General features: G+C 40.4%; 1 protein-coding gene across 17 annotated transcripts in view; it reads right to left on the bottom strand.

Moving 5' to 3' along the window:
- Window positions 1–645: 645 nt before the first annotated feature.
- The window catches only part of DST (dystonin), a 436322-nt gene continuing 411013 nt past the window's right edge, over window positions 646–25954 (bottom strand). For 7 of the 17 annotated variants that reach the window (XM_036318479.1, XM_036318481.1, XM_036318482.1 and 4 more), the window contains 16 exons: window positions 25509–25703; window positions 24643–24771; window positions 21266–21409; window positions 20417–20605; window positions 18558–18687; window positions 16772–16935; window positions 15720–15882; window positions 14269–14423; window positions 14015–14089; window positions 12559–12576; window positions 9748–9865; window positions 8142–8213; window positions 7015–7214; window positions 6503–6613; window positions 3017–3140; window positions 1652–1914 (listed from right to left, as the gene is read on the bottom strand). In XM_036318479.1, coding sequence (XP_036174372.1) covers window positions 1652–1914; window positions 3017–3140; window positions 6503–6613; window positions 7015–7214; window positions 8142–8213; window positions 9748–9865; window positions 12559–12576; window positions 14015–14089; window positions 14269–14423; window positions 15720–15882; window positions 16772–16935; window positions 18558–18687; window positions 20417–20605; window positions 21266–21409; window positions 24643–24771; window positions 25509–25703 — 2250 coding nt within the window. Of the gene's footprint in view, window positions 1915–3016; window positions 3141–6502; window positions 6614–7014; window positions 7215–8141; window positions 8214–9747; window positions 9866–12558; window positions 12577–14014; window positions 14090–14268; window positions 14424–15719; window positions 15883–16771; window positions 16936–18557; window positions 18688–20416; window positions 20606–21265; window positions 21410–24642; window positions 24772–25508; window positions 25704–25954 lie in introns of all 17 variants that reach the window. The other 10 variants (XM_036318489.1, XM_036318490.1, XM_036318493.1 and 7 more) reach the window with 5 other exon arrangements.

Raw genomic sequence — 25954 nt, 5'->3', positions numbered from 1 at the left:
AGCTGCCTGTGGGCCGCGCTTCCCTGCTCCTGGGTCTCCGTGACTACAGCCAAGCAGGCAGTGCTGGGAGCTGCCTGCGGCCCCACTCTGTGGTGACAGCCATGCTGGGAGCTACCTGTGGGCCATGCTTCCCTGCTCCTGGGTCACTGTGGCGATGGCCAAGCAGGCCCTGCTGGGTGCTGCCTGTGGGCCATGCTTGCCAGCTCCTGGGTTGCCCTGCTGACAGCCAAGCAGGCTCTGCTGTCTGCTGTCAAGCTGGGAGGCTGCTCTCGACTCCCAGCCAGCCATGGTCCTGGGAGCCTGCGGGCATAGCTTTGCGCCTGACCCAGGACCGAGGCTGCTTGGCACCTGCGTATGCAAACTAACCTGCCATCTTTGTTGGGTTAATTTGCATACTCACTCCTAATTGCCTGGTGGGTGTCACAGAGGTATGGTCAATTTGCATCTTTCTCTTTTAATTAGTGTAGATTTGTAGAATGAATAGTTTATGTAATTTTATTATATAATTATAATATCATATCGCTGATATCCCCAAACTTAGCCTGTTAACACTATTAGTAAAATACATCATACATATAACCTTTATTTTAACAACAACAAAAAGCCAGAAAAAAATTCAGTTTAAATAATCAGGTATTCCATATGTTCAAGTGAATATGTTTTATTAAATGCATACTAATATCTTTCTATAGTGAGTATACATAATAAGTTAAAATGTATATATTTATTAAATATAGATATAATACCAGAACATGATTATTTCAGATGAGAAATCAAAATAAACCCATTTTTAAGTATCTTTTGGTCACTCCAAATTGATATTGCTCATAAAAAAATACACGGATTTTTCCCTGGGGGGGAAAAAAATTAATTCCATAGCAATGTGGTTAAGGGACATGTTTTATTTCATAGCTTTCGGCAAGCAAAAATTGCTTTAATACAAAATGAGTTCAATGATACAAGTGCTACTGTCCACTCAAGCAAAAGAAAACCTCACAGTTATATGGATGCACTTTATAATGATATTCTTACAGTATAATAGGTCTACCATCCAGGACACCTCTGGCCTCACGTGAAGAAATGGCACAGAAATGGTGCAAGGGTCCTGACCATCATAGCTCTCGTGGGTGCTTCCGAGTAACTTCCTGGGAGTTCTCTGTCAGATACAACTCACAGAACTGGGTGTGGATGTGTCTGTCTTTCTGCCCTCCAGCTTTTAGTTTACATTAAAATCATCTTGACATATTCCCTTGTGTGTGTCTTTCCCCATTTCGGAGTTTCCACAAAAGCGAGAAAAAGTCATGAGGTATCCTTAACGTCAGCTACCCATATAGGGCTGTGGCTTTAGAGGATGTGGACTTACCTGGAGGTACGGGAACTGATTTTAGTGTGTGCTCCCGACGTTACAGTGCAGAAATGTTAGTGCATGTTACACTCTACCTTCCCCTCACATAGAATGTGACTTTAACCCCAGAGTATCTGACAAAAAATTATACAGATAAAATAAAAAGACAAATACACAAATAAGGCCATCTGCAGAATTTTAAACTCACCTCTTGCAATATTTCACAATAATTTCTACATCATATTTTACATCTTTCAAACTTAAATAATAAATGCTTAAGGAAGGGCCTTGGTGGAACCAATGGCACTATCTTTTTGAGGATTTGTCCAATTTGCTGGCCGGTGACTTCCTCTGGGGTGTAGGGATTTTAGAAGGCTTGGCTGTGGATGGCCGAGAGCTTGCTCGGGGCGAAGGTCTGTATGTTTGGGGGGCAGTCTCCACGTCTGAGCACACGGACTGGATTTCTGAAATGTCAAAGTCTGACGCATCACTGCCTCGGCGGCTGCTGGCCCTGCTACCAGCCTTGCTTCCCGCTCTGCTTCCTGGTCGGCTGGGAGTCTTCTTGGGATCTGGGGAGAAAGGGCAGAGATGGGTCACCCTTATTACTGGGTCCATCTGCAAGAGGCTCCCGAAACCTCATGCCACCTTGAATCTCAGCGATTTCTCTTGACACCTTGTGGGCACTCAGAAAAAAAATACTGTGGGTTCGTGGTTCTCTCCATTCCACAAGGGTAGGCAGCCCCCCTCTAAGCAGATGCAATATACAGAAAGCTGGATTTACTAACACAATTTACGTTTGGGCTTAAAAGAGGATTCCATTCACTATAAACAGATATAAAGAACACAGCTCTCATGTACGGTTGTGCTTTCCCAAGTGTAGTGTGGATACCCAGATGCGTGCAGTGCAAACACGGAGCAAACTCTTAGGTGCAGGTTTGGCCCGAGGACAAGTAATTCAAAGCGCATGGGAATTTAAAGGACTTCAAACTTTAAAGAAACTTCAGGCTCGCTGAGCACAGAACCCTAGGGGTTAGGCTCACTCTTCTGTGAGAACATGAGAAGCACTGGTGTCAGGCCCAGTCTGGGTGGGTTTCTCTAACCACCTGACATAGAGCCCAGGACATTTTCCAAGAAGACAGAAGGACCAAGATTTTCCAGCTAAGAGGGGTAGGATACTATTGTAGTTTTCTTCTGTTCTCATCTCTCTCTGGCACTTTCCAAAAGGGGTTTTCTAGTCACCTACTCCCATGACTCATTTATCCCCTACCTTTGTTGGAGGACTGGGGCTACGTGTCATTTCAAAAGAACACAGCATCATCAATTCATAACTTCTTCCTAAGGAGGACAGGGGACTTCCATCTTCAGAGTGTACTTCAAAAGCCACTAAAGCAAGACATGCGCCCTGGCCGGTGGGGCTCAGTTGTTAGTACGTCAGCCTGTGCACCGAAGCGTCTCTGGTTCGATTACAGGTCAAGGGCACATACCTCAGTTGCGGGTTCGATCCCAAGCCCTGGTCAAGGCATGTGTGGGAGGCAACCAATCCAGGTGTCTCTCTCACTCATCTCTGTCTCTTTCTTTCTCTCCATCCTCCCTTCCACTCTCTCTAAAAAAATCAATGGAAAAAATATCCTTAGGTGAGGATTTAAAAAAAAAGGCATGCCCCACACTCACCAGCAAACTGTGTTCGGACTCTGGCGGCTGCAGTTGTTATCAAGCCACTGTCGTCCCCAGAGTGGAAGCCTTTCCCTGATAAGTATCCTGGAAGTCGAAGCTTGCTTCCTTGTATTGGTGTTCCCTGTATTCAATCAGTGAAAGCACATTTCAAGATACTGCTCGAGGTCATCACCGACAACACTTTAAAGATGGCTGCGAACCCCCTGCTAGACCTCTTCAGCGAGGCATGGGGTTCTCACTTGCTTGTCTCCACTAATTTCTTATTCTCTCCCTGAATTCATAGGGAACCTTCCAAAGACAAGGAATTCATGTTGAAGAACAAACACAAAAATGGAGATCCCCAAGTGATGGCAAGGGGAAAAAAGACAAACTAAACTGTGAGTACGTTAGTATCTTCCGGTCTGTCAGTGAATAGTATGGAGTTAAGAAATACTGACGAAACGATGCTGACTGCGTGGTACAGAGAGGAGATGGGGCTGAAAAATTGTGCTCGGATACTCGGCTACAGCCAACACTTTTGGGAAACTAGGCAGGAATAAACCAACAGAAATAGAACAATATGTAAACAAGTAAAGCCGGGATAGCCATCACTTAAACAAATTAACTGGGGGAGAAAGTGACGTTTTAGAACTTGGTAAAATGCCACTTCATTTTCTGGCTCCATGACCTTCTGTGGTCCTTACATACAAAATACTTAGGCAATGTTTGGGGATAATTCTTTTATAATTCTCATAGGAGTTCACAGAGATTATCTAAAGCAATCATAACTTTGAAATTTTATCATAAGCCTAAAACAACTGCATTTTTTATTGATCACTACAACATTTTGAAAATTCTCTGAAAGTTAAAAAAAAAAAATAAACCAATTTCCTGAGAAGTGTAGGGATTGTCATATTCCTTGATGAACTCAAAGGGAGCTATTTGAAAGAAATTAATCCAAACTATGTGGGCATTAAAAAAATGAACTGTTTCTTTATTAAATAGTTATAAATGTTTAATAAAGCATATGTAAGACCTTTTGATACACCAGGGTTACAAATCTGTAATATTAACATAATATTTGTAATTCATTTACATATGTATCCATACATATATATTCTATACATATATTTTACATATGTATTCTATGCATATATATATAAGTATAGAATTTATATATGACTTCTATACATATAATACTTAAGTTTTCAAAATATTTTCAGACATATAACCACAATTAATCTTCCCACTCATCTAATCACAATTTTTTTTTACAAATGTGAAAAATGAGGGCCTGAGGAGGAAAGTGATTTTCCCAAGATCTGGCATCTCTGATCTAGTTAAATTCCTAACTAAGAATATCTCAATTATCCATAAAAGAGTAAGGACCCACAATTATAAAATATATCACTCAAGGTAGCAGAATTCATTACCACGGAAGACCCAAAGCGTTATTCTCAGAATGCCTTGGTTGTTTTGAATAGTTCTAAACCCTACCTTTAAAGCCCTTCTATAAAGTACACTGTTTTGTCTGTTTGCTTGTTGTTATTTTTTTATCTGATGAGCCTACTTGACATAAAACATAGTTTTCTTTTAGTCAAAATTAGCATGCTTAGACTTTGATTTGAGGAATCTCTACTTTTTAAAATTTTGAACTAACACAGCAGCTCAAAATATTTAAAGCAAACATGTTGCTTGAGGTTCCTTGAGCTGGTCTCAGTTTTTGCTACAATAGATCCATCATGAGTGACAGACACCTCTAGATGTTATGATATTACTGCTTCTCACTTAGGGGGAGGAGTGCAAATGAGGGGCTGGGGAATGAGGAGGAGTGGAAGAATGAGTTGTTTCTGCCCCATTTCTACCCCTATAATTAATGTTATTTCCATCATTTCCATCTGAGGCATGAGGGAAACAACAGTTTCCCTGCCTATGTTTTATTACTGATGTGAGGATTAAATAATAGATCAGAAAGTGTTATAAAAAGCATAAAGGGCTTTCTAAAGCATATCACTTTCATACTTGGATTCTGGCTTTAATCTGAAATGCTTCCTTCAACTCAAAAGACGTTATTTAGGGACTAGAGCTCCGGTGCATGAAATTCGTGCACGGGGAGGAGGGTGGAGAGGAATCCCTCAGCTCAGCCTGCACCCTCTCCAATCTGGGATCCTTTGGGGGGATGTCTGAAACTGGCAGTTGGACATCCTTCTCACAATCCGGGATTGCTGGCTCCTAACCGCTCACCTGCCTACCTGCCTGATCGCCCCTAACTGCTCTCCCCTACCAGCCTCACTGCCGTAACTGCTCCCCTGCCGGCCTGATTATCCCTAACCACCCGTGCCTCGGCCCCCGCCACTGTAGCTTTGTCCAGAAGGACGTCTGGAAGATGACCAATCTATCTGGTCTAATTAGCATATTACCCTTTTATCAGAATAGATTTTCTCCCCCTAATGATTATGTTTTTTTTTTTTTTCTAATCAAACATGTGCTTATTTGGTGCCTATGTTGGTCATTTTACAGAGAAGTTCCTTTAAAAGATATATGGTTGACTTTCACTTGAATGTAAAGGATCTATGTGTTAATCTTGGCAAATTTTATATCACCTAAATATTGTATCCCCATATATCATGCCATATTAAAAAAGCTAGAGCTTGCTTGAATAATAATAGCCATTGAAGTCCAATAAAGATATGTCCCTTTTGTAAATGACACATAATTTTTTGTATGACTAAGCCCCTGCTCTTATGTCTCACCCACCCAGTGTTTTGGGGCAGAAATAAGTATAACAGACATTCAAAAAGACCTTGCCTATAGTGAACACTCAATGAAAATTATTTTAGTTAAGCGATTTCTCTTGCAAATGACACTGCCTCTCACTCTCACCTAAAGGGGACTGGTTGCATTTCTTATCTCTAGAAGCAAAAGCATACCATCAGCTTTAAAAGAAACTTTACTTAAGTCTGGATATAATCTCTTGTACTTCACTCTCCCAAGAGAGATAATTAAAATTAAGTATAAGGTACAGAACCTGCAGGTGTGGCTATGTTAAACTGACATTATACAAGGAGAAAAATCTAAAATCTGTCTTTTCTGTTAACCTTTTACTTTCATATCTTCCAAGAACTAGTGGGTTGATATTTATTTTATACAAGTCTATTAAAAAGACATAGCAGCGCCCTAGCTGGTTTGGCTCAGTGAATAGAGCACTGGACTGGGAACTGGAAGGTCCCGGGTTCAATTCCAGTCAAGGGCACATGCTTGGGTTGCGGTTTCGATCCCCAGTAGGGGGCGTGCAGGAGGCAGCCGATCAATGATACTCTCTCATCACTGATGTTTCTCTCTCTCTCTCCCTCTCGCTTCCTCTCTGAAAGCAATAAAAATATATTTTTAAAAAAGGACATAGCAGTATCAAAAGTACATATATTAAGGGAGAGTTAAAGCAATGTTAGTGGGTGACAGTTTCAATGAAAGGCTGTTAGACTGAAATCTGGGGCCTTACGATACCTCTGCAGATGGCACGGAAAAGTCTGAGCACTCTGCTGGCTTACAAGGAGTTGACATTTTGCTGTTTGTCAACCATGGTTTACCATAATTGCGTGTTAAAGGATGGAGGATCTGTATGGAACAATGGCAAATCAAACGTAAAGGATAGCAGGTAAAACACAAAGCCACAGAAAGAGATACTCATAGCAAAGACTCACATTTCACAGTAAGAACAATAATAATTAAAAATACGTGGAAAGATCTGATGGCAAATCATACACAACCAAATAAATGAATGAAGCTTCACAAAGAAAAACCAATCTGAAAGGTAACAAAAGCAGCTCCCAGTCTCTACAGGGGCCATACGGCAAAAGCGTATGTTTAAAAAAATAAGAATCATCCTTCATTTGCCATATTGTGAGAAGGAACATAATGGAGAAAGCTCACAGATTCTAGGGTCCTACAACATTCAGAAGTATACTCAAGACACTGATTGCATGGGAGGAGGAACACATTTCCCAGCCGAGTCCTACCTTGGGTGTGCTGGTGGCATGGACCTGCGGGGAGGCCGCCTGGACAGCCGGACTGGACACAGATGTTGATCGGTTGGGTGAAGCTCCACGCGATGAAGGCCGCGATCTTCGGCCGCGGGGTCGGAAAGCAGCCATACCCTGACTGGCACCGTCTGCTAAAATGAACTTCTCCCGAAGTTCCATGTTCGTCCTTCCTTTAGCTGGATCGCATAACACACAACGAGGCACACAAAACAGAAGAGGAAGGAAAACAAGAGGCGCTCAATCATTTATGGGAAGAACGACCACCTGGCGCCACCGATTTACGCTGAGGATTTGAGAACACCTTTTTCCATGCCAACTCCAACTCAGCATAACAAAAAGGCGAATGCATTCCGTTACAATGCATTCCTTTTGGATACAAGTCAGTTTGGGAAAGAAAAGAAAAAGTGTGTTTATTCTAACACCAGACACCAGCCAGAATAACCACTATCAAAGAAAGAGTCAGCATGAAAATGGAAAGCTCATGCTAAAATATTGTTAATCCACCAGCTACTGATGCCCACATGGGTTCATGACCCTTTCCGCACACTGAGAAGACAAGCCAGTCAAGCAGGGACTGTGCCTTTTGCATGTGCTGCTGAGGTAAGGAGAATGGCAGTATTTTAACTTTGGGATTAATCCAACAATAGAGTTACACAGAAGGACAGATGGCTTGTTAATCATGATGACAACATTGAAACTCTCAGGTTTTTCACTGGAATGAGGCAGCTAGTATTTTTATTTTATGCTTTGAAAAGCTCTCTTTTACCAACATGCAATAACAAACACCAGACCCAGGGATCCGGGAGGTCATCAGTGATGCCACACTCATACGAACACATGTGCGCACGGAGAACACTCCACGAGAACCCGATGCAGCGTGTTAGCGTGTGCTTGATCACTTACACATCACCTACGCTTGCAACACACTGCAAGTGTGTGCAACGTTCAGACTTTACGTTTGGAAGCACCAGCTCAGTTGGATATGACGTAAGCCATACGCAATGGATGAAGCGTGTTATTTTAAAACAAATAATTAAAGCAGGAATGTAAAAGTAGGGAGGAGAAAAGGTAAGAGGGGAGAGGCAAAGAGAGGGGTTGCCAACCTATAGTAGGCTGAGTAGTAGTAATTGAAGAGTTTGATTCCGAACGTAACATTTTAGTCCCATGATGATGAACTAGAAAAAATGACACAGGAGATCAATCACATTAAAGAATACTGTTAGCAGGAAAAGAAACAAAGTACAGTCAGTAGTTGAATATGCAAAGGGGTGCTCAGGTCCGGCCTTTGGCACACATTTAGGAGAAAAGTTGCATCAGGAAAAGTACTCAAAGGTTTGACTCAATAAGAAAAATGTATTTAGAAGACTTTGCACAGTCACACCAACTTTCCTAAGCAACCCAATAGAACACCGCATGTTCTAATCCAGTGATGGCGAACCTTTTGAGCTCGGCGTGCCAGCATTTTGAAAAACCCTAACTTAACTCTGGTGCCGTGTCACATATAGAAATTTTTTGATATTTGCAACCATAGTAAAACAAAGTTTATATTTTTGATATTTATTTTATATATTTAAATGCCATTTAACAAAGAAAAATCAACCAAAAAAATGAGTTCGCTTGTCACCTCTGACACGCGTGTCATATTTCGCCATCACTGTTCTAATCTCTTTGTTTCATAAAAGGAACTACATTACCTTAGGCTGCATTATTTTCAAAATACGAAACAACAAGGAAAATTGTGTGATTTTACACCTTTTGACTTGCAGACAGCAGAGCTCCTAGGTATGGCTGTGTGATCATCCTACGGTGGCCTTGGCAGAGAGGCCTGCTGACCACAGAGGAACTCACCCACCACACCTGTGTCTTCAGTGGCAACCTCGGTAACCAAGAGCCCACTGGGGGAACCATGACCTCCCACTTGGTAGCCTGATAGTGCTGGCACCAACATTTGTTCTTGTTTGTTTAAAGGGATTAAAAAGGGTTCAAGAAAAGCACAAAAGTCTTTTTTGTCTTTTTCAAAGAAAAATGGGCCTACTGATGAGTCCATGGGAGCTAACTAGAAATGGTAATCAAATGACCACTTGTAAGGTGACTCAATAAGGGATTCAAAAACTGACAACAGCGTCTGAAAAATAAGGAAAATTAAAAGCTGATCAAGGGCTCTTAGGCTGGCAGACATGGCGAGAGCTATAGTTTATGTCTATATTTTTAATGTTCTGCTATTTCAAAGTCAGAGGCGCGTTATCAATTCTTGTTGTTGTTTTTTAATCTTTAAGTACTGCTTTCCTCACCTCCTCCTAATTGCATAAAAAAATTTCACTTTTAAACTTTTACTATCCAGTATCTTCAGTATCCATCACCTCAATTTTTTCCCCCTCCTACTTGGCTATTTAATGAGAGATGAAATCCTTCCCCTGGTTGGTGCAATTGCTCATTTTGAAAATTGCAGATGGGATCGTCTCAGAAAGGAAATCTAGTATTTCTTGCCTCCAGTCTCATGTTTATCCAGAGAAGTAAAAAAGCAACGAGAAGAACATGGTTTAATGACTGCCACAAGTTCTCTGGACACTTCAGGCTGACAGACAAATGTGAAGCACTATTTTAAATTAATGACCAAAATTATACCCAAGCGTGATTTTGTTGCTAGAAACGAATACAGAATCGACATCCTTTTATGGTGCTATTATCTCAACATAGGTATCTCCTTACCCCTGCAAGGATCGTTTTTCACCAAGAACTCATCCAGTGCCATCCACCCGCCTCCGACGCGAACCATCACGGTACTTCGCAGGATTCGGACCAGTCGCAGTTGCTGGGAGTCTCCAAACTGTGAAGAAGAAGAAAGAAGACCCTCTAATTGTCACTACTCATTCTACACTAACGGGTAGTGTGTGATCTGCAGTAGCGTAAGCAACCAACTTTAATGTTTTGCTTAGTTCACAGCGATTAGTAAAATCTCAGAAAAAGGGGTGTGTAATGATCTGCGTTAGGCTGCTGCATGCTGATTTAGCCCAAAGGAAATAGTTTGAAAAAAAGATAACAAAGGTTATCAAGTAGAATATGGAAGATTTCTTCTAAAAATGATTTTTCTTTCTCATGACAGATACATTAGTAAAGTGGTGATTGGAAAATGTTTCTAGAAATCAAACAGCCATGAAAATAAGCACGGGCCCACTTGCCCAGGGTTTATACAAAGCAAGATGATTCTAAAGAAGATGTAGTAAACTCTGATTCTTCTTCATTAAAACCTCCTCTTACACTAAAACTTTGCCATTGAAATCTGTGGGAGAAATCTTCATAAACTCATAAGGTGATAAAGTAGTAAATGAACATAACCAATAAATATTTCACAGTCAAATAAAATTTCTGCATCGCTAATAACCTGGTAAGCCCATTTGTTAACGACTGGACGAATGTGCCATTTTATATTACTGTAACATTAGGACAGTCACTGGCACATTAATGATACAGCTTTCTAATCTAAAAGACTTTCTCTTCAAACTGTGTGTACCATAACTGCTGACTGTAATAAGCAGTCATCTTTGTCTTGCCCTTTCCACGGATCTCCAATCACTTGGATATGCTATAAATTCTGCAAGTCCTGAATACATGTCTAGACTACACGTAGTTTCTGATCACAAGGTTGATTTGTTTTGAAAGCCCATGAGAAATAATTTTATACTTTTAAATCATTTCTAATAGGCTCATATCCAACTTATAAAAAGCACCATATTGAATTTCACGGCTGCCAACCCAGCAGATACCATAGCAAAATGAACAGTCAATTACACCTACATAGCTTTTTTTTTTTTTTTTTTTTTTTAAGGCAGGTAAAATACAATTGTGACTTTGACTATTTGCCTAGGCTCATGATGGATAAACAGAAAATTTTAAGTAGAAGCAATCTGCTACCCTTCAATATGCTGAACCCACTGAGTTTCAGGAAGTGAACCCTAAAACAAAGCCAACCATTCAAGACCCTGAAACTCAGAAGGACCTCAGAGGCATGTAAAATGCACCAGCAGGAACTCATGCGCTTTACATCAACCCTTTTTATATTGCAAATTCTAAGTCAATTTTTAAGCCTTGAGATTTAACTTTTCTATCATTGAACCTATTCCTATAATGTATTTGAAGTGTAAAAAATAAAAAATATATATACTTATTTTGTTAGAAAAAAAATTTGGTGCTGCTGATAAGCAAAGGGAAAGGAGGGGATTGAAAGAAAATTACCCTTAAGTAACCAGATAATTAGACCAGACATTTTTGGTCCAGGATTACATTCAAAACAAAAGTTTTAAGGAACTGGCTGAAGTACTTTACACATGTGAAATTTCAATTTTAATACACAGATGATTTTAAATTTTAATTTGAGAAGACATTATCTAACATTGTCTTCAGAATTTCCTTCATTCTCCCAAGAGCCAAATTATGAGACAAGAAAAAATAGACTAATGCTGTTCTTTGTGCTTTCAACGAAAGAAAACCTTTTGAGGTATTTAATCCTTTCTGCAAATAAATGATGCTAGCTTAACTGCTACTCCAAATAACAAGAATAGAAACTAATTTTTTTATGTATTATAACATATAGAAGTTTTAAAAACCTCTATTCAAATTAACTAAACATTTCTATTTGAAACGATTATGTGATTGAATAAGTGGGGATTGTAGATAATTTGAAGTTTAAGATGTAATATGGGCTTAAAACTACGAGGCAGAGTAATAACTAATATGATATGGTCAGGTGCTATAAATAGCACCGCTCTTTCCAAAAGCACACAGTAAAAAAACATCCTCCTCGTTTCAATCAAAACATGATTGCTCTTGTCTTTAGTTCTAAAATTCTGATGTGCAGTGCCACTGCCCAGTTTGTATACTGACTTAAACGTGGGGTCAAAATGGCATAAATTGTGACTAAGATTTCGTAAGTTACAAGAGATACATTTTCTCAAAAGGAATTACAACATTCAAAACCTCCAGGGTTAAAGTTTCTACTCATAGCATGCAAAGTTCTAAATTGGTTTAGGACAAATGGACAATATTTGCTTTGGAGAGGACACAGTACTTGTGGCTGAGTACCACTGAGGCCTCTCCAGACCCTGTCTTTGTGTCTCTGCCTGATGCTGATCCTTCTCTAGCTGCTGTGTACCACACATCCTCAGGGGTGAACACCAACGAAGCCATGTAGGGATGTGTGTTCCAATGAGTACTGGCATAAACCCTAGGCTAATAGTATTATCAACAATGGGAACCGAAAATGGCAGTTGTAACACTGTAACCAGCCAAGCCACAATTCATTATCTGGTTTGCTTAAAAGTAATCTCCTCATTTGAGACACAAGGCAAAAAGGGATCCTGGATCAAGGACCCTTGTAGCATTTACAGAACCACCACGCCAACCAACGATGTAGTAGCTAGGGGGGCAGCATGGGGAAGATTGGCCATGGCAAGCTTTAATGACTATGAATTAAAGTTTAAAAAAATCATTGGGAACTTGCGAATACATTCCACTGAATTATACCTGATTTCCCAGGAAGAACTGATAAAAAAAATGAAAAATGGAAGAAAGATATAATTAGTTCAACAGGAAACTTTCTATATGGCTCTAGAATACACACACACTCACACTCAGGGCTTCTAGATATAGCATCTAGTTTAGAGATGTGCAGGTATCCAACTTCAAACCCAATAATCAGAAAATTCCCTATGTAAATTTTCTGAAAATCTTTGGGTTTCAAATTTAAACTAAAAATTCAAATACTTAGATGATAATTTTTCAATATGTAAATATAAAAATAAAAACGAATAATGTTTCATTTGTAAGTAATATACTGTATTAGGGCATACCTGGCACATTTTCTATCTAGCTACTACATATCAGAGACGTTCCAAAAATGAGAAAGAGTGATGAAGTCACATTGGTCTTCAAGTAATTGTTTTGAGGAAGGTGAACCAAGTTATTGAGATTCTGAATAAAAGGGAATACTACCGTACAAGTGGAAAACATTGCTTCTTTTTCATTTTATAAAAATTAGACAACATTTTTAATTTTGTTGTTCTGGCCTGGAATAGCTTTATTATTGAAAAGATGAAAACTTACCTGTAATCATATAAAATAGGTTATCTATATATATAGAAGCCTAAGCAACCATTCCACCAGTCGCTATGATGCACACTGACCAGCAGGGGGCAGACGCTCAATGCAGGAGCTGCCCCCTGGTGGTCAATGAGCTGCCACAGCAGGAGCACCGCTCAGCTGACCAACAGGTGCCAGACACCGGGCTCATGGCTGGTGAGTGCAGCTGCGGCCATGTGAGCCTCTCCCACGGACACTTCCCCTGCACGCCCCTCCCCGATCCAGACTAGGACCGGGATTGGGACTGGCATCGGGAATGAATGGGCACGAGCCCACAGCTGCTTCTCAGTCATGGGCGCACCAGCATTGCCCTAGGATGGGTGTGCAGAGACCACAGTGGAGCGGCAGCGAGCTGAGCGGAGGTGGCGGCAGGCGCAGTGGGGCCGGGGTGAGCAGGAGCGGTATGGCACCGGGCCTCGGCTCGGCCTTTTCCCCAGCCGCCTGCCGCTTCGCACAGTACTACATCCCTCAGGGGATGTTGGACTGCTGGTTTCGGCCCAATCCCCACAGGCCACACCAAGGGACCCCACGGGTGCACGAATCCATGCACCGGGCCTTTAGTAAAGTCATATGAAGCAATATAAATATAAGTAATGTGTTTTCTGCAAATATTTTTCTTCTTAAAGGGAATGTACATGTTAAAGGTACATCCTTATATAGAAAATGCACACTATTTTTATGTAATTTAAAATGATGAGAGTTAGAAAGTCATACAGCATTCAATTTTTATATGAGGTAAAAATAAATAATTAGCACTCCTAGAAAAAAATGCAGATCAAATTACAAACAAATTTTGAGTTTTATGCTTTAAAAGAACTACAAAGTTACTTTGAAAACTTACCCTGTATTTGTTGTCTCCAATCTGTTCAACTTGAAATCGTTTTGCACATTTACACTTAGCTACCTGCCTCGTCACCTGCCAAAAACAATAATGAGATATCCACTTTAATGTTATTATTACATAATGAATCCTTAATACCCTGACCAACTGCTAAACATGGAAATAAATAAAAGGGCTGCATGAGTTGCGCATGAGATCTGGCAGAACACACTGTGCAGTCATGTTGCTGCAAGCGGTGGAAAGACAGTGAGTACCTCATCTTCGATTTTGTCAGCATCGGTGACAGGTTTGTATGCATCCTTATTTGGGTGAAGGGCGGCTACAAATTCATAGTAGTCAATGTAGCCATCGCCGTCTCTGTCGAAGATGTCTGCGACTGCGCTCATCTCCAGGCGGCTGGTAGGGAACTCTACATATGTTCAAAACAACAGCAAGTAGTGTTACTTACTTGACAAGGTTGTAAGATATTTACAATGTACACTGTAATCATTTGATATTTGTATATATCAGGGAAAGTATTCCTCTATCTAGTTAATTAATATATCTATTGCCTCACATATATATTTATCTTTTATGTGTGTGTGAGAGAGCATTTAAGGATCACTCTCAATTATACAATACAGTGTTATCAACTATAGTCACCATGTCACACATGAGGTCCTAAGGCTTTATTCATCTTAGAGCTGAAAGTTTGCATCCCTTTACCAACCTTTTACCATTCCCCCAGAACCTAGCAACCACTCTTCTCTGTTTCTATGAGTTTGACTCTTTATTTAGATTCCACATACAAGTGATAGTTAAGATACTCTCAGTGTAAGCCACACGATATTCCCAATTAAACTTTATAAGACCTGCTGCTTACTATAACATTTTATAAAAAGACTTAAGACTTTAAAAAAAATAGTAGGCAGTGTAACTTAATTTCCTCCTCAAGACATTCTCAGTTGTACATTTTAATTTTAATGTGGTTGATTAAATTATCAGGGTCATAAAATATATTAAAATATTTTTTAAAAATTGATTTATATAACAAATGAAATCACTATATATATATATATATATATATATATATATATATATATATATATATGTATATGATCTAAATTTATCTTTAATTACTCCTAGGGTGAATCATTTGAAATTGCTATTTTTCTAGGTTGATAACTATTTAACATTAGCAAATTTCAAATGTTTCAACTACCACTTTCCTTAAGGAATAATTTATATGAAATTTACTTTAAGAATGACTTCCAGTAATATGTGCCAGAGCTATCACATACACATGACCAGACCATCAAACAAGAGGATGATGTGTACCTTCCAACGTTTATATGAAAGAGTCCTAATTTCCTACTAGTGATAATGTTAGCTCAGAATGTCAATCAGAAAGAAAAGGAAGAGACTGGCTTGCTGATTTCCATTTTGCCAAGCAACACAAACAATCTAAGAATCACATTTTATTAACCTTATTATACTAATGAAGACACAGCTTCAGTGGTGTGAGGAAACACAATTACTTAAGGGTGTCTGACTCCAAAGCCATAAATTTTACCAAAGGCACTTTTTTTTTGAGAGTGGTGACTTCATAGCCAAGTTTAAAGGCGAAGCTTTATCGGTAACACGAGTTTACTAGCCCCACAATTTTAAACTGTGCTTGTTTTCTTTAAAAATTACATCCATTTCAGTCACTTCTCTTGGGACTTACTTGAGGAAAGAATGCCATCAATAAATTCTTGTCGGGTTATTTTCCCATCCTGGTCTTTATCAATTCTCCTGAAGAAGTCCATCACCCGAGATTTCTTGTGGTTCATCCATCGCATGTATTTTTTGCGCCAGATATCGAAATCAAAGTTAGCAAATTCCCTCAGCTGAAAAGGGCAGAAGATATTTTGGTGGGGTTAATGCTGTGCTCAAGCTATAGCTTATATGAAGAAAGTTATTTTTAATGAGCCTCTAGGTAATAGAGGTATCTTTCCCATTTCAAAGAAAGGTATAACCTTACAAAGGAGACACAGAAAAAAATTTTTTTCTGTAAAGTTTATTACTGTCACTGTGGTCATTCTGGCTTTTCTTTACAAATACAGGGGAAAATCAAACTCCCTAAAAAAGTCAAACTGAAAATTCCTGACAGTGCCAAAGTCACGCCACGGGTAAGTTCTGTGCCCACTGGGCAGCAGGCCCAGTTCAGCAGCACAACTCACTGTCTGCAACTGGCACTCCCAGAGACTGCTAACAATGGCCCCGTTTCACCATCTGAAACCCTAACTCTCAGATCAAAGAATGACTATAAGGAAAATATCTGAATTATAAATGGTTATATTTGCTAGTTAATACCACCAAGCAAACATATGTCAAGCTAGATCTTGTGTAGGTTTTTTAAAAAATCCTCACCATTGATGAGTTGCCTCCCATAGCGATCAAACCCGCAACCTTTTGGTGCAGGAGGCGATGCTCCAACCAACGGAGCCACCCAGTCAGGGCTAGATCTTTTCTTGAGTCAGTTTCTGATTATGTTGAAACATATTATTTTTTCACTTTATTGCTTCCCTAAGTCCCAGTTCCACATATCACATTCCCTCCCCCCCAACATAAATGTACATACTTGTGGTATTAATTTTAGAAGTAAAATACACACTCAAATAGCAGGAGTTTGCTTAAGTATTGTCAGGAAAGTTGAAAAACCAAGACGTTGGCAATGTGTCCCAGTAAACAGAGCAAATGACAACACAGTGCAGGATAGCCATGCGAGGTTCTCACCTCCTCTAGTCTGTCCAAGGCATCATTAAGCTTCCTCCTCCTTTCCAATGCGAGGAGCCAGACTTGCTGCCATTTGCTCACCAGTAAGTTGACCCTGGGATTCTTGGTTTCAATTTGTGTCTGTGACCCAGAGGGATATAAGCTGGAGGCTGGGAAGCGTTTTCCTGTTAAAATAAAACTTGAGTTAGGACGGCAGTTTCCGGGCTTCTGAAATAGGATAAGGTTTGGCCTTTATTTGTTCCTAGCTAAGTCTGAATCAACTTCATTCTTGGGTAGCACAGCGAGAAATACCCTGTTTAGATGATGCCCAATATCAATGGCAGGTGCATTTAAGTACTGGAAAGCTCTCTCAATAAATGTACGCTTAAGACCGTTTTGAGCTTCATACTCATGCCATTTCAATGAGAATGAAGTACGTTGTGACCCTTCTCTTTGTTAAGGCATCTCTTTGTTAAGGCATGATAACAGAAATCTCCCAAGGTAGTGAGAACAGTCAGAATCAATTACATAAACCTAGTTGCCCTTTGCAGAGAATAAGGCTGAAAGCAGGACAGGTGAGGGCAAATGAGGGCAAGAGATACTGGGCATCCATTAGAGTCAGAACGAGATACTGAACAATTCCAATCCAATGTGGGAGTAGGACACTAGCTTTCACCCAAGTCCGTTTCCCACTGACACTGTGTTTCCCATGCGTAGTCTCACACACAACTTGCCGCCTCACTAAAGTTTTCTCCCTCTTTCTGGCTACTTTTCACCAATGTCTACAACTTCACAGGACAACTGTCTCAACATATATTCCTCACTAAATAGTTAACTGTGGCTTAGAAAAATTACTGTGGCTTAAGGTCATATAGGAAGTTGTTGTCCATCTGGGATTTGCCCAGAATTCCTAACTCCCATGGGGCTTTACACAGGTCAGAATATCAACAGCTAATATTTATGGGGCATTTAACTATCTGCCAGAAAGTATGCTAAGCACTTCAGGAACATTAGCTCATTTAATCCTCACCACAGTCCAATGAGGTTATAATTATCCCCTTTTACAGATGAGAACACTGAGGCTAAGAGAGAAAGAGAGAGAGAACTCAGTAACTTGTCGAAGGTTACATTTCCCAGTTGGTGAGTGATGATGATAGCTAAGGAGTCTGTCTCCAGAGTTCTTAACCACTTTGTTGCTTTGCCTCCTTGTGCAACACAGTAACTACAATAGATCTGAAACCATTTTTTTAAATCATAGCACCATTCAGAAATATACACATGGATGATATAAATTGTGCTTTTTAAAAATACTCTCCAAGCTAGCTATTCTTTTTTTAATGTTACTTCATTGGGTCAAGGTAGCCTACAATCATACAAACATGGGCAAAATCTATCAGATTGCTGGTCACTACTGAACAGATAGGTCAGGAACTTTATCCAGGTCACGGCCATTTCTGTTCCATTCCACTCTAAGGTTATTTCCATAACAGAAGCAAAACGAGACAATTCAAAGGGGCTGATGATTTCTGTTCTTCTTGCAAACTTTTCAGTTTCTTCTAGCTAATTGAAAAGATAGACTTCAAGCCAATGAACTTATACATTCTGACCTGGACGTGTCTTTTTCTTTATTTTAAAATGAGTGGCTATGAAATTTGAGCCCATGTATTCTTTCAAGAAAACCTTTTAGAATCGAGAGCTCATGTAGAATCACCAATTGCTCGAAAACTTCAAACAATAAACCAAAACAAAAGAAAGCCAACTTCCTTGCTTCACCATCGTCATTTTAAAGAACTTGGCCACGGCTTACTTCCTGCTCGTCCCTTATCCAAGACGGGAATGTGGGACTGCAACGAGGAAGGATCAGCTGTTCTCCTCTTGTAGGTTTTGGTAACTTTATCCACATCAGGCTGTTTTCTGGTCATTTCCTCCATGAAGGTCTGAAAAGCAAGAATTCATATCAATTAAATACAAGTATGCCAGAGAAAGCCACCTTTAGAAATGAACTAAAAACAACAGGATAAAAAGACCACTCTATTATTTCTGAAAAACAAATAAATCACCATGTTTTATCTTTAGGGGGGCTGGGGGAATAGGGGAACTAAACCATCATGACATAGCATTTACTCATTCCTAAAGACTATAAAATGGTCTAGCTGCTAAGTAATTCCAGGATTACAAAAGCAGTTGGTTGTCATTTGAAGACCACACTTGGGAGCGGCTGTGTGAACAGCGGAACCTGTGTGTGCACCAGCCAGAATCAAGCGTCCACGCTCTTCAAAGGATCTTAAAGTGAGCATTTGTCTGCAAAGGAACTAGTTCACTGGGGTGGCCCCTACGACTCTTCCGTGGCACACTTCACCTACATATTTAAGATGGCTGTGATATACAGTGACAAAAAGCATCCACATTAAATGGGATATGTTTAAATATTTCTGTCAATGAGTATGCTTTGCCAAGGAGGGTAAACATTATTCAGGTTTAAGTTTATATTTAAAAGGTCTGACTATCTTGCCATTTCTTACCTTGTCTCCTTAGGCTTATTATTAGCGTTGACTATGTTGTCAGTGTTATATATATATTTATTACTATATGCATTCCTCTATCTGGACTATGCAGCAAAGGCAGAGGCTGCAGTGAAAAAGGATGGGGAAAGGAGGAGGCAGATGACAGTGAAAAGTGACACATTTCTGGAATATTTGTTACACTGGAGAACTCTGATCACTTTAATACCTTTGCTCACAGAGAACATGGCCTGAGACAGTGCAGGGCCATGACAGGCACCAAGACCTTATCTTTTTATTAAAATAATAATGGCAATATTCACTGCATAACCACCTAAGCCGACACAACGTTTCTCTTTGTAAATGTAAATTAGACTAACAAGCAAACAGATCAAGTTTAGTGTTTTGTCCATCATTTCAGAGTTTAAAACAGGCAGGATATACAGGAGAAATGACTTTTTAAAATATGTATTTTTTATTGATTTCAGAGAGGGAGAGACAGAAACATCAATGATGAGAGGGAATTATTGATTGGCTAACTCCTGCATGCCCCCTACTGGGGATAGAGCCTGCAACCTGAGCATGTGCCCTTGACCAGAATCGAACCTGAGACCCTTCAGTCCACAGGCCGACACTCTATCCTCTGGGGCAAGAAATGATTTTTTTGAGTAAGATGATATAGCTGCATATTTGGAGTTCTGACGGTGGACATCTCGGGAGATGTTCACAGCAGCAGATAGTAGAAAATGCAAACATGGAGCAATGAAACCAGCAAGGGCGAGATCAGAGAAAGAGGGAGAGGGGGAGAGGGAGAGAGAGAGAGAGGGAGAGAGAGATGAATGGAGTATAGAACTGCCCCTTAGAATGTGGGAGGCAGGGGGGCAGGGGTGGAGCCAATCTGAGACAGTGCCCATGAGTGTAACTTCACAGAGGCCAAAAAGGAAAGAGTTTTGGGAAGATAACAGATAAAGAGGAGAGACCGTCAAAGTTCAGTTATCTGTGAGAAGTTTTAAGGCAGTGGTAGAATTAGAAACCCAGTTGGAAGGAGCTGAGGAGTGTGTTTGAGGAATGGACGTGAAGGTACAAAGCAATCTTTTGAGCACTACAGCAGTGAAAGAAAGAAAATACCAGAGAAGACGGGGGGGTAGGATGGCATTTACTTTACCTGGTGTTCTGCAATGAGAGCCTTCACCTCTTCAATTTCCTGGGGGATGGCTTCTTTGTCCTTATCACTAAGCGTGGTTTCAGCCCACTGCAGCCAAGTCAGCAAAGCTTCCAGCAACTCCTGTTTGGCAATGAGCCCAGCCAGAGCACTTGCTAGTCTCTGCTGATGCTGCTTTGCCCAGGCCAGCACCTGGCGGAGAAATAGAAATTCCTCTGAATTTCTTCCATCTTAGTGAATGGCTTAATGATTTCAATGTGAACTAGGATCATCCTGGGCTGGAAGTCTTTCTACATCCCATCAGTGGTACCAAGACCCAGCTCGGGGATGTTTGTCACCTTCAGAAGTTCAGAGATGTACCTCAATCACCGAGACTCCTCTTTGTTTTCTAACTCACGTTCGTTCAAATATGCATTCTCTGAAGGACCAAGTATGCCTACTCCATGTCGAACAGAGTAGAAATAAAAACAGCTAAGATCTTAAAGAATTAATGAGCTTCGTGTATGTAATTCATTCCACATGCATATACTAGTCTGAAATACTATCCAACTGCTGGGCTATTCAACAGACACAATGTGGCAGCGAGACCGGAAGTAAGCTACACAGCGAAGAAGCAAGTATTTGCCTTTGCGTGTTTCAGGGGCATGGCTGCAACATGCCCTCCACTGTTTAAAGAGAAGTGGATTGCAGGGACGGATGATGCTCAGAGGAAAGGCATGTGACAGACATCTCTCTCTGCAGAGGCCTCATGTTCCCACGGCCATGAGTGCATCTTAAAAGCTGAAGTTTCCACACCTCCAGCCTGACTGTCAGGGCTACCACTGCTCTGAAGATGGCTGGAGCCACACTGACCTCCTCAAACCTGGCCCGGATGATGGTTATCCAGTGCTTGATGGTGGTGATGGAGTCGGGGTGGCAGATGGCCAGGACGGCATCCCCCATACTGGTCGCTTTATTGAGGGCAGCTCGTTTTTCCTCCAGTTTCTTCATGAATTCCTGCAGCAGAAGCGAAGGCTTCAATTAGCTGTTGGCATGGCTGAGAACAAAACTCCGGTGACAGTCATCAGACTGTCAGAGTGCAACCGGTTTATTCACAGCTGGGAATGATCCACTAATTGGGGCATTAAGGAAGGAGAAGGCACAAAAATAGGAAATAAAGTAGTTTCTAATACATATTTTAAAATACAGTTATAGGATAGTATCTCATGCTTTACATGATACATTTTTAATATATAAATACATTACACAAGATATACTCTCTCCTGATTTTGGAGATATTATAATTATAGTATTAATGGAGAGTAGGGTTGGGAGAGACAGTAATACCAGAGATAGAAATAATACTGATTGGGGAAAAAAAACAAACACCTAGCAAATAAGACAAGGGGGTTAGTAGTTAAAATAGCATTAACCATATCAGGAAAGATAGGAATATGTACCAAAAAGAGGTGCCAAGGAAGAGAGAAGGCTGGGAAAGGAGCTAGAAAAGTTGAGGATGTGGGAGAGATAGCACAAATATCCAACCAGGACGGTGTGAGAGGGAGGCTGGAGTGAGCGGGCCAGACAGCAGGCCTGCAGTGTAAAAGCTGTCCCTCCTTCCCATGGCCAGTAGGAACCACTCTCTGCCCCAGCAGCATAGATGAGCCACAAAAGGTCCAAGGAAAGGGTTTCCAATCAACTATTTTACAAATGCCTCACATATGTAACTACTTTCTGTCATCAGAACTGTGTCCATAGATACATGAATCAGAGAACTCTACAAGTGTGTTTTAAAAAATGAGGACCTTTACCCTAAAACAGGTGACAAGCTTCCAAAACCACACACTGAATTTCAAGCATCCACAGATGCCCCAATCCATCTGGACCCCCATGCTTAGGATTCCTTGATCACATTGTCAAGAAGTGCCAGAAGCTGCAGACACAGCAGACACCCATACCCTGTGACTAGGGTGATCATCTGAAAACATAGGTGTTTACTATAAAGTCTAGTGACCTTTAGTTTTGAAGCTCCGAGAAGCAGCTCTGTCATATGCCTCCTACTTGAGCATTTTGCTGTGCTGACCTAATTTGTTTCTATCCATATCTTCTAGATGTTAAGGTCCACAAGATCAAAGATTCAATTTTGTGTTTCTGTGATTGAATAAGTGCTTTCCAACCTTTTATGTACACATGATTACTTCTGTGGATTCAAGGTTCAATTAACAAGTGCCCTACCTTTTTAAATATCATGACCTACCTCTAAATATATTCTAATTTCCCCCAATATATATCCTTTTAAATGAAAGGAAGAAAAACTTGACTAGAAAGAGAAATTCAGAGGTTAGCAACAGCTGTACTTTGCAGAGGACAGTTGACGTGATCATGTACTTCTAGTCCCTCCTAAACGTACAAGCGCCTGGCCCTGCCCAAATGCTGGGGACTGGGCTGTCAACTCCCTGTTGTATTCTGCACTCTTCCAATTTCGCCTGAGTGCCACTTGAGTAGTGTGTGCTCATGTGGGAACACTTGCCATTGTTAGGAATTGATTTATACTAACAAGTCTCTAGTCTTGGGGCTGAGAAATTAAATATTCTGTTTCTCTTCTATCAGCGAATGTGTGAAGGGAAGCAGAGGAAATGAAAAAGAATGAATGATGTCCCTGCAATTAGGTAATGTTCATTACTAAGAGGCCCTTTAAAAAACTGCATGTTATTTAAATAGCTTATGCTATTTAAAAATATTTAAAGATAATTACAGTAAGTCCTCACTTAACATGGTCGATAGGTTCTGTGACTGTAAGCAAAACAACAGAACAAAGCCAATTTTATCATAGGCTAATTGATATGAACAAGAATTAAAGTCCTATCGCCTCTCATCAATATTATAATGAAATGATATTATTGGAGGACCTACAATTTTTGTAAAAAGCCATGACTTCTGCTCTGGATACCTGTCTCCTGGTGTTCCTGGGGGTGCCCTGGTCCTGCTGTGAGAGTGGTGAGACCACAAGTGGACTCCTTTCCAAAGGGTGATGGATATGAACCTGGGCTTCAAGGGGCTACTCTGAGACCCAGGCCTACGTATGTTATCGTAACTCAGTGCTGGCTGATGGTCAGCCTACAGTAACATAAACTACATTTTCAAAACACTGAGCTGAATAAAAGAGTCACAGTAAATTTTATGTAATTTTCCTACTCTTAGCTGATTTCTTACATTCTAGCTTCAACTTTAAACGGTGTGGGTAGCATTTCATTCCTCCAGATAATGTCATACAAACTCACGTCACTTTTATTAATGACAAGGCAGCATTTCATTGCTATAGGTTACACCATGCATCATTGAGAGAGCATAGTAATTAAAATAAAAAGTCTCCATAGATGATGTAACCCATGCTACACTGGAATTAATGATGTACTTCTAATTTGACCTTGAAAGACGAGGTTACTCAGTGGTTAAACAGATCCTTTAAAGATAACAGGAATCCTGACATCAATATAACATTGAGTGCTACATTACAAATTCTTGGTAGTTAGAGTCAAAGGTTAAAAAAACTCAAACATCTGTTAAGAGCTATCTGAACCACTCTCTTAAGGATTTTGCTAGTTCTACCCAGTATCACAGGAAGATCTTAATCTGAACCTCAATGGCCAGATTTTTACTTAACTATTTAATAATATGTCTACTTATATAATTCCTTTATCAACTTATAATTTATCCTAGAGTTACTTCTCAAAAGAATTTAAGGTGGCTTTTTATTAAAAAAAGAATTGGCAGGGGATTAAAAATGAAATTTGAAGACCAATTATTAAATTACTTGCTTGTTTTGAAAGTCAAAATTATTAATGTACAATTCTAATGGAATAATTATGCCAAACTGCTCATTAAGGAAACTTCATCTTTGAAATGCACATAAAAGTGCAACAGGATTGACCAGTTTTGGTCAGACGCCAAATAACCCCCGAGAAAAATCAATAAGCTTCCTAAAGATAGAAAATCGAGTGACTAATTTTAGAATAACCACCTTCTTTATGAAGGAAACATAAAAGGATAGCTACACATACCTGTGTATAGGTGCATGGGACACACCTATGCAAGTATGGAGGACACAGGTGAAGTCTCAAATGTACTACTAGGTCTTTAATTAGTTCTTGGGAAGGAAAATATTCATGCAATTGACATTTGCAACCACGAGTCAATTTTCTTTACTTTGATTTTCTCGTTTAGTTTGACTTAGCATTTATGTAACTCACTTTATGCTGATCAATGAGAGTCCGAAGAGCATCCTCGTCCTCTGGGAGAACGCCATGGAAACGAAGGGTCTGCTCCGCCTCGGCCAGCCACTCCAGCAGGGCATGCACCACCGAATGGAATTCCTCTGCCTACAGGTTCACACAGACACACGCACCCCAAACAAGAGTTCCAAATATGCTTAGTACAGCAGATTCTTCCTCTCAATGAAAAATAAAAGTTTTCTATTTAAATTGATTAACCATATGCACTATCCCCATTAAAAAGATAAAAGCTAGGTGGTGCTGCATTTTACAAATGTAAGGAAGCATCTAATATATAAAAAAGACCTAGAGCCCTAGTTGGTTTGGCTCAGTGGATAGAGTGTCAGCCTACGGACTGAGGGTCCCGGGTTCGATTCTGGTCAAGGGTAAATGCCCAGGTTGCAGGCTCGATCCCCAGTAGGGGATGTGCAGGAGGCAGCCAATCAATGATTCTCTCTCATCATTGATGATTCTATCTCTCTCTCCTCCTCCCTTCCTCTCTGAAATCAATAAAAATATATTTAAAAAAAATAAAAAAGGTTTATATATGAATTTTAACAATCTGATTTTAGATGAATGGCAGTCTATTATACATTCAGGCTGAAAAATTACTTAAGCAGCACATTTATGGGAAGATTAGAAAGCCTCCCTTGGTAGTAATTTAAGTTTTGGGGGGAAGGACAGGGACAGTGGGGGAAGGACTCAGGCACTGATGTTTTAAGAATGTCCTTCTCCATGATCGTCTTGGTTAAGAAATGGGGAGCTTCACAGGCCTTCACAAGGGCAGCTCTCATGGAGGCCTCAATACCTTCCCATGACACCTGCTGTAAGTACATAATTTTTACCTGGCGCAGAGCTGCTTCTAACCGAGTTTGCTTTGACACAGAAAGTGCGCACACGGTCTCCCAGCGTGTGCTCAGTTCCTGCATCTGGACCCGGACCCAGGAGGAGTCGTCCCGGCTGCCTTCTATGAGCTCCCGGGCTGAGCGCTTCAGGGCCTGCACGCTGCTGGTTCTCTTCCCCAGTTCCTTTTGGAAGGCCTAAAGAAAAGCATATTCTTATTGAAGTCAATTTTTTAATTACAAAACCAAAACAGTAAAACATAGTTTCAAATATATGTGTGCAAATAATAACATCATTGACAGATCTCTGAGATGTGGAGTTGAAGGACCCAGATTTTTCACAGAATCTGTCAGAGCACCGTTACGGCCAGTCTTGTATCTTAGACACAGACGGCGGGCCGCTGGCTGCCAGAGGGGAGGCTGGCTGGGGAGCTGGTTGAAAAAGGTGA

Source organism: Myotis myotis, unplaced genomic scaffold (assembly GCF_014108235.1).
Source record: "Myotis myotis isolate mMyoMyo1 unplaced genomic scaffold, mMyoMyo1.p scaffold_m19_p_7, whole genome shotgun sequence".
Classification (NCBI taxonomy): Eukaryota; Metazoa; Chordata; class Mammalia; order Chiroptera; family Vespertilionidae; genus Myotis; species Myotis myotis.
This window is presented reverse-complemented; position numbering and strand designations above follow the sequence as displayed.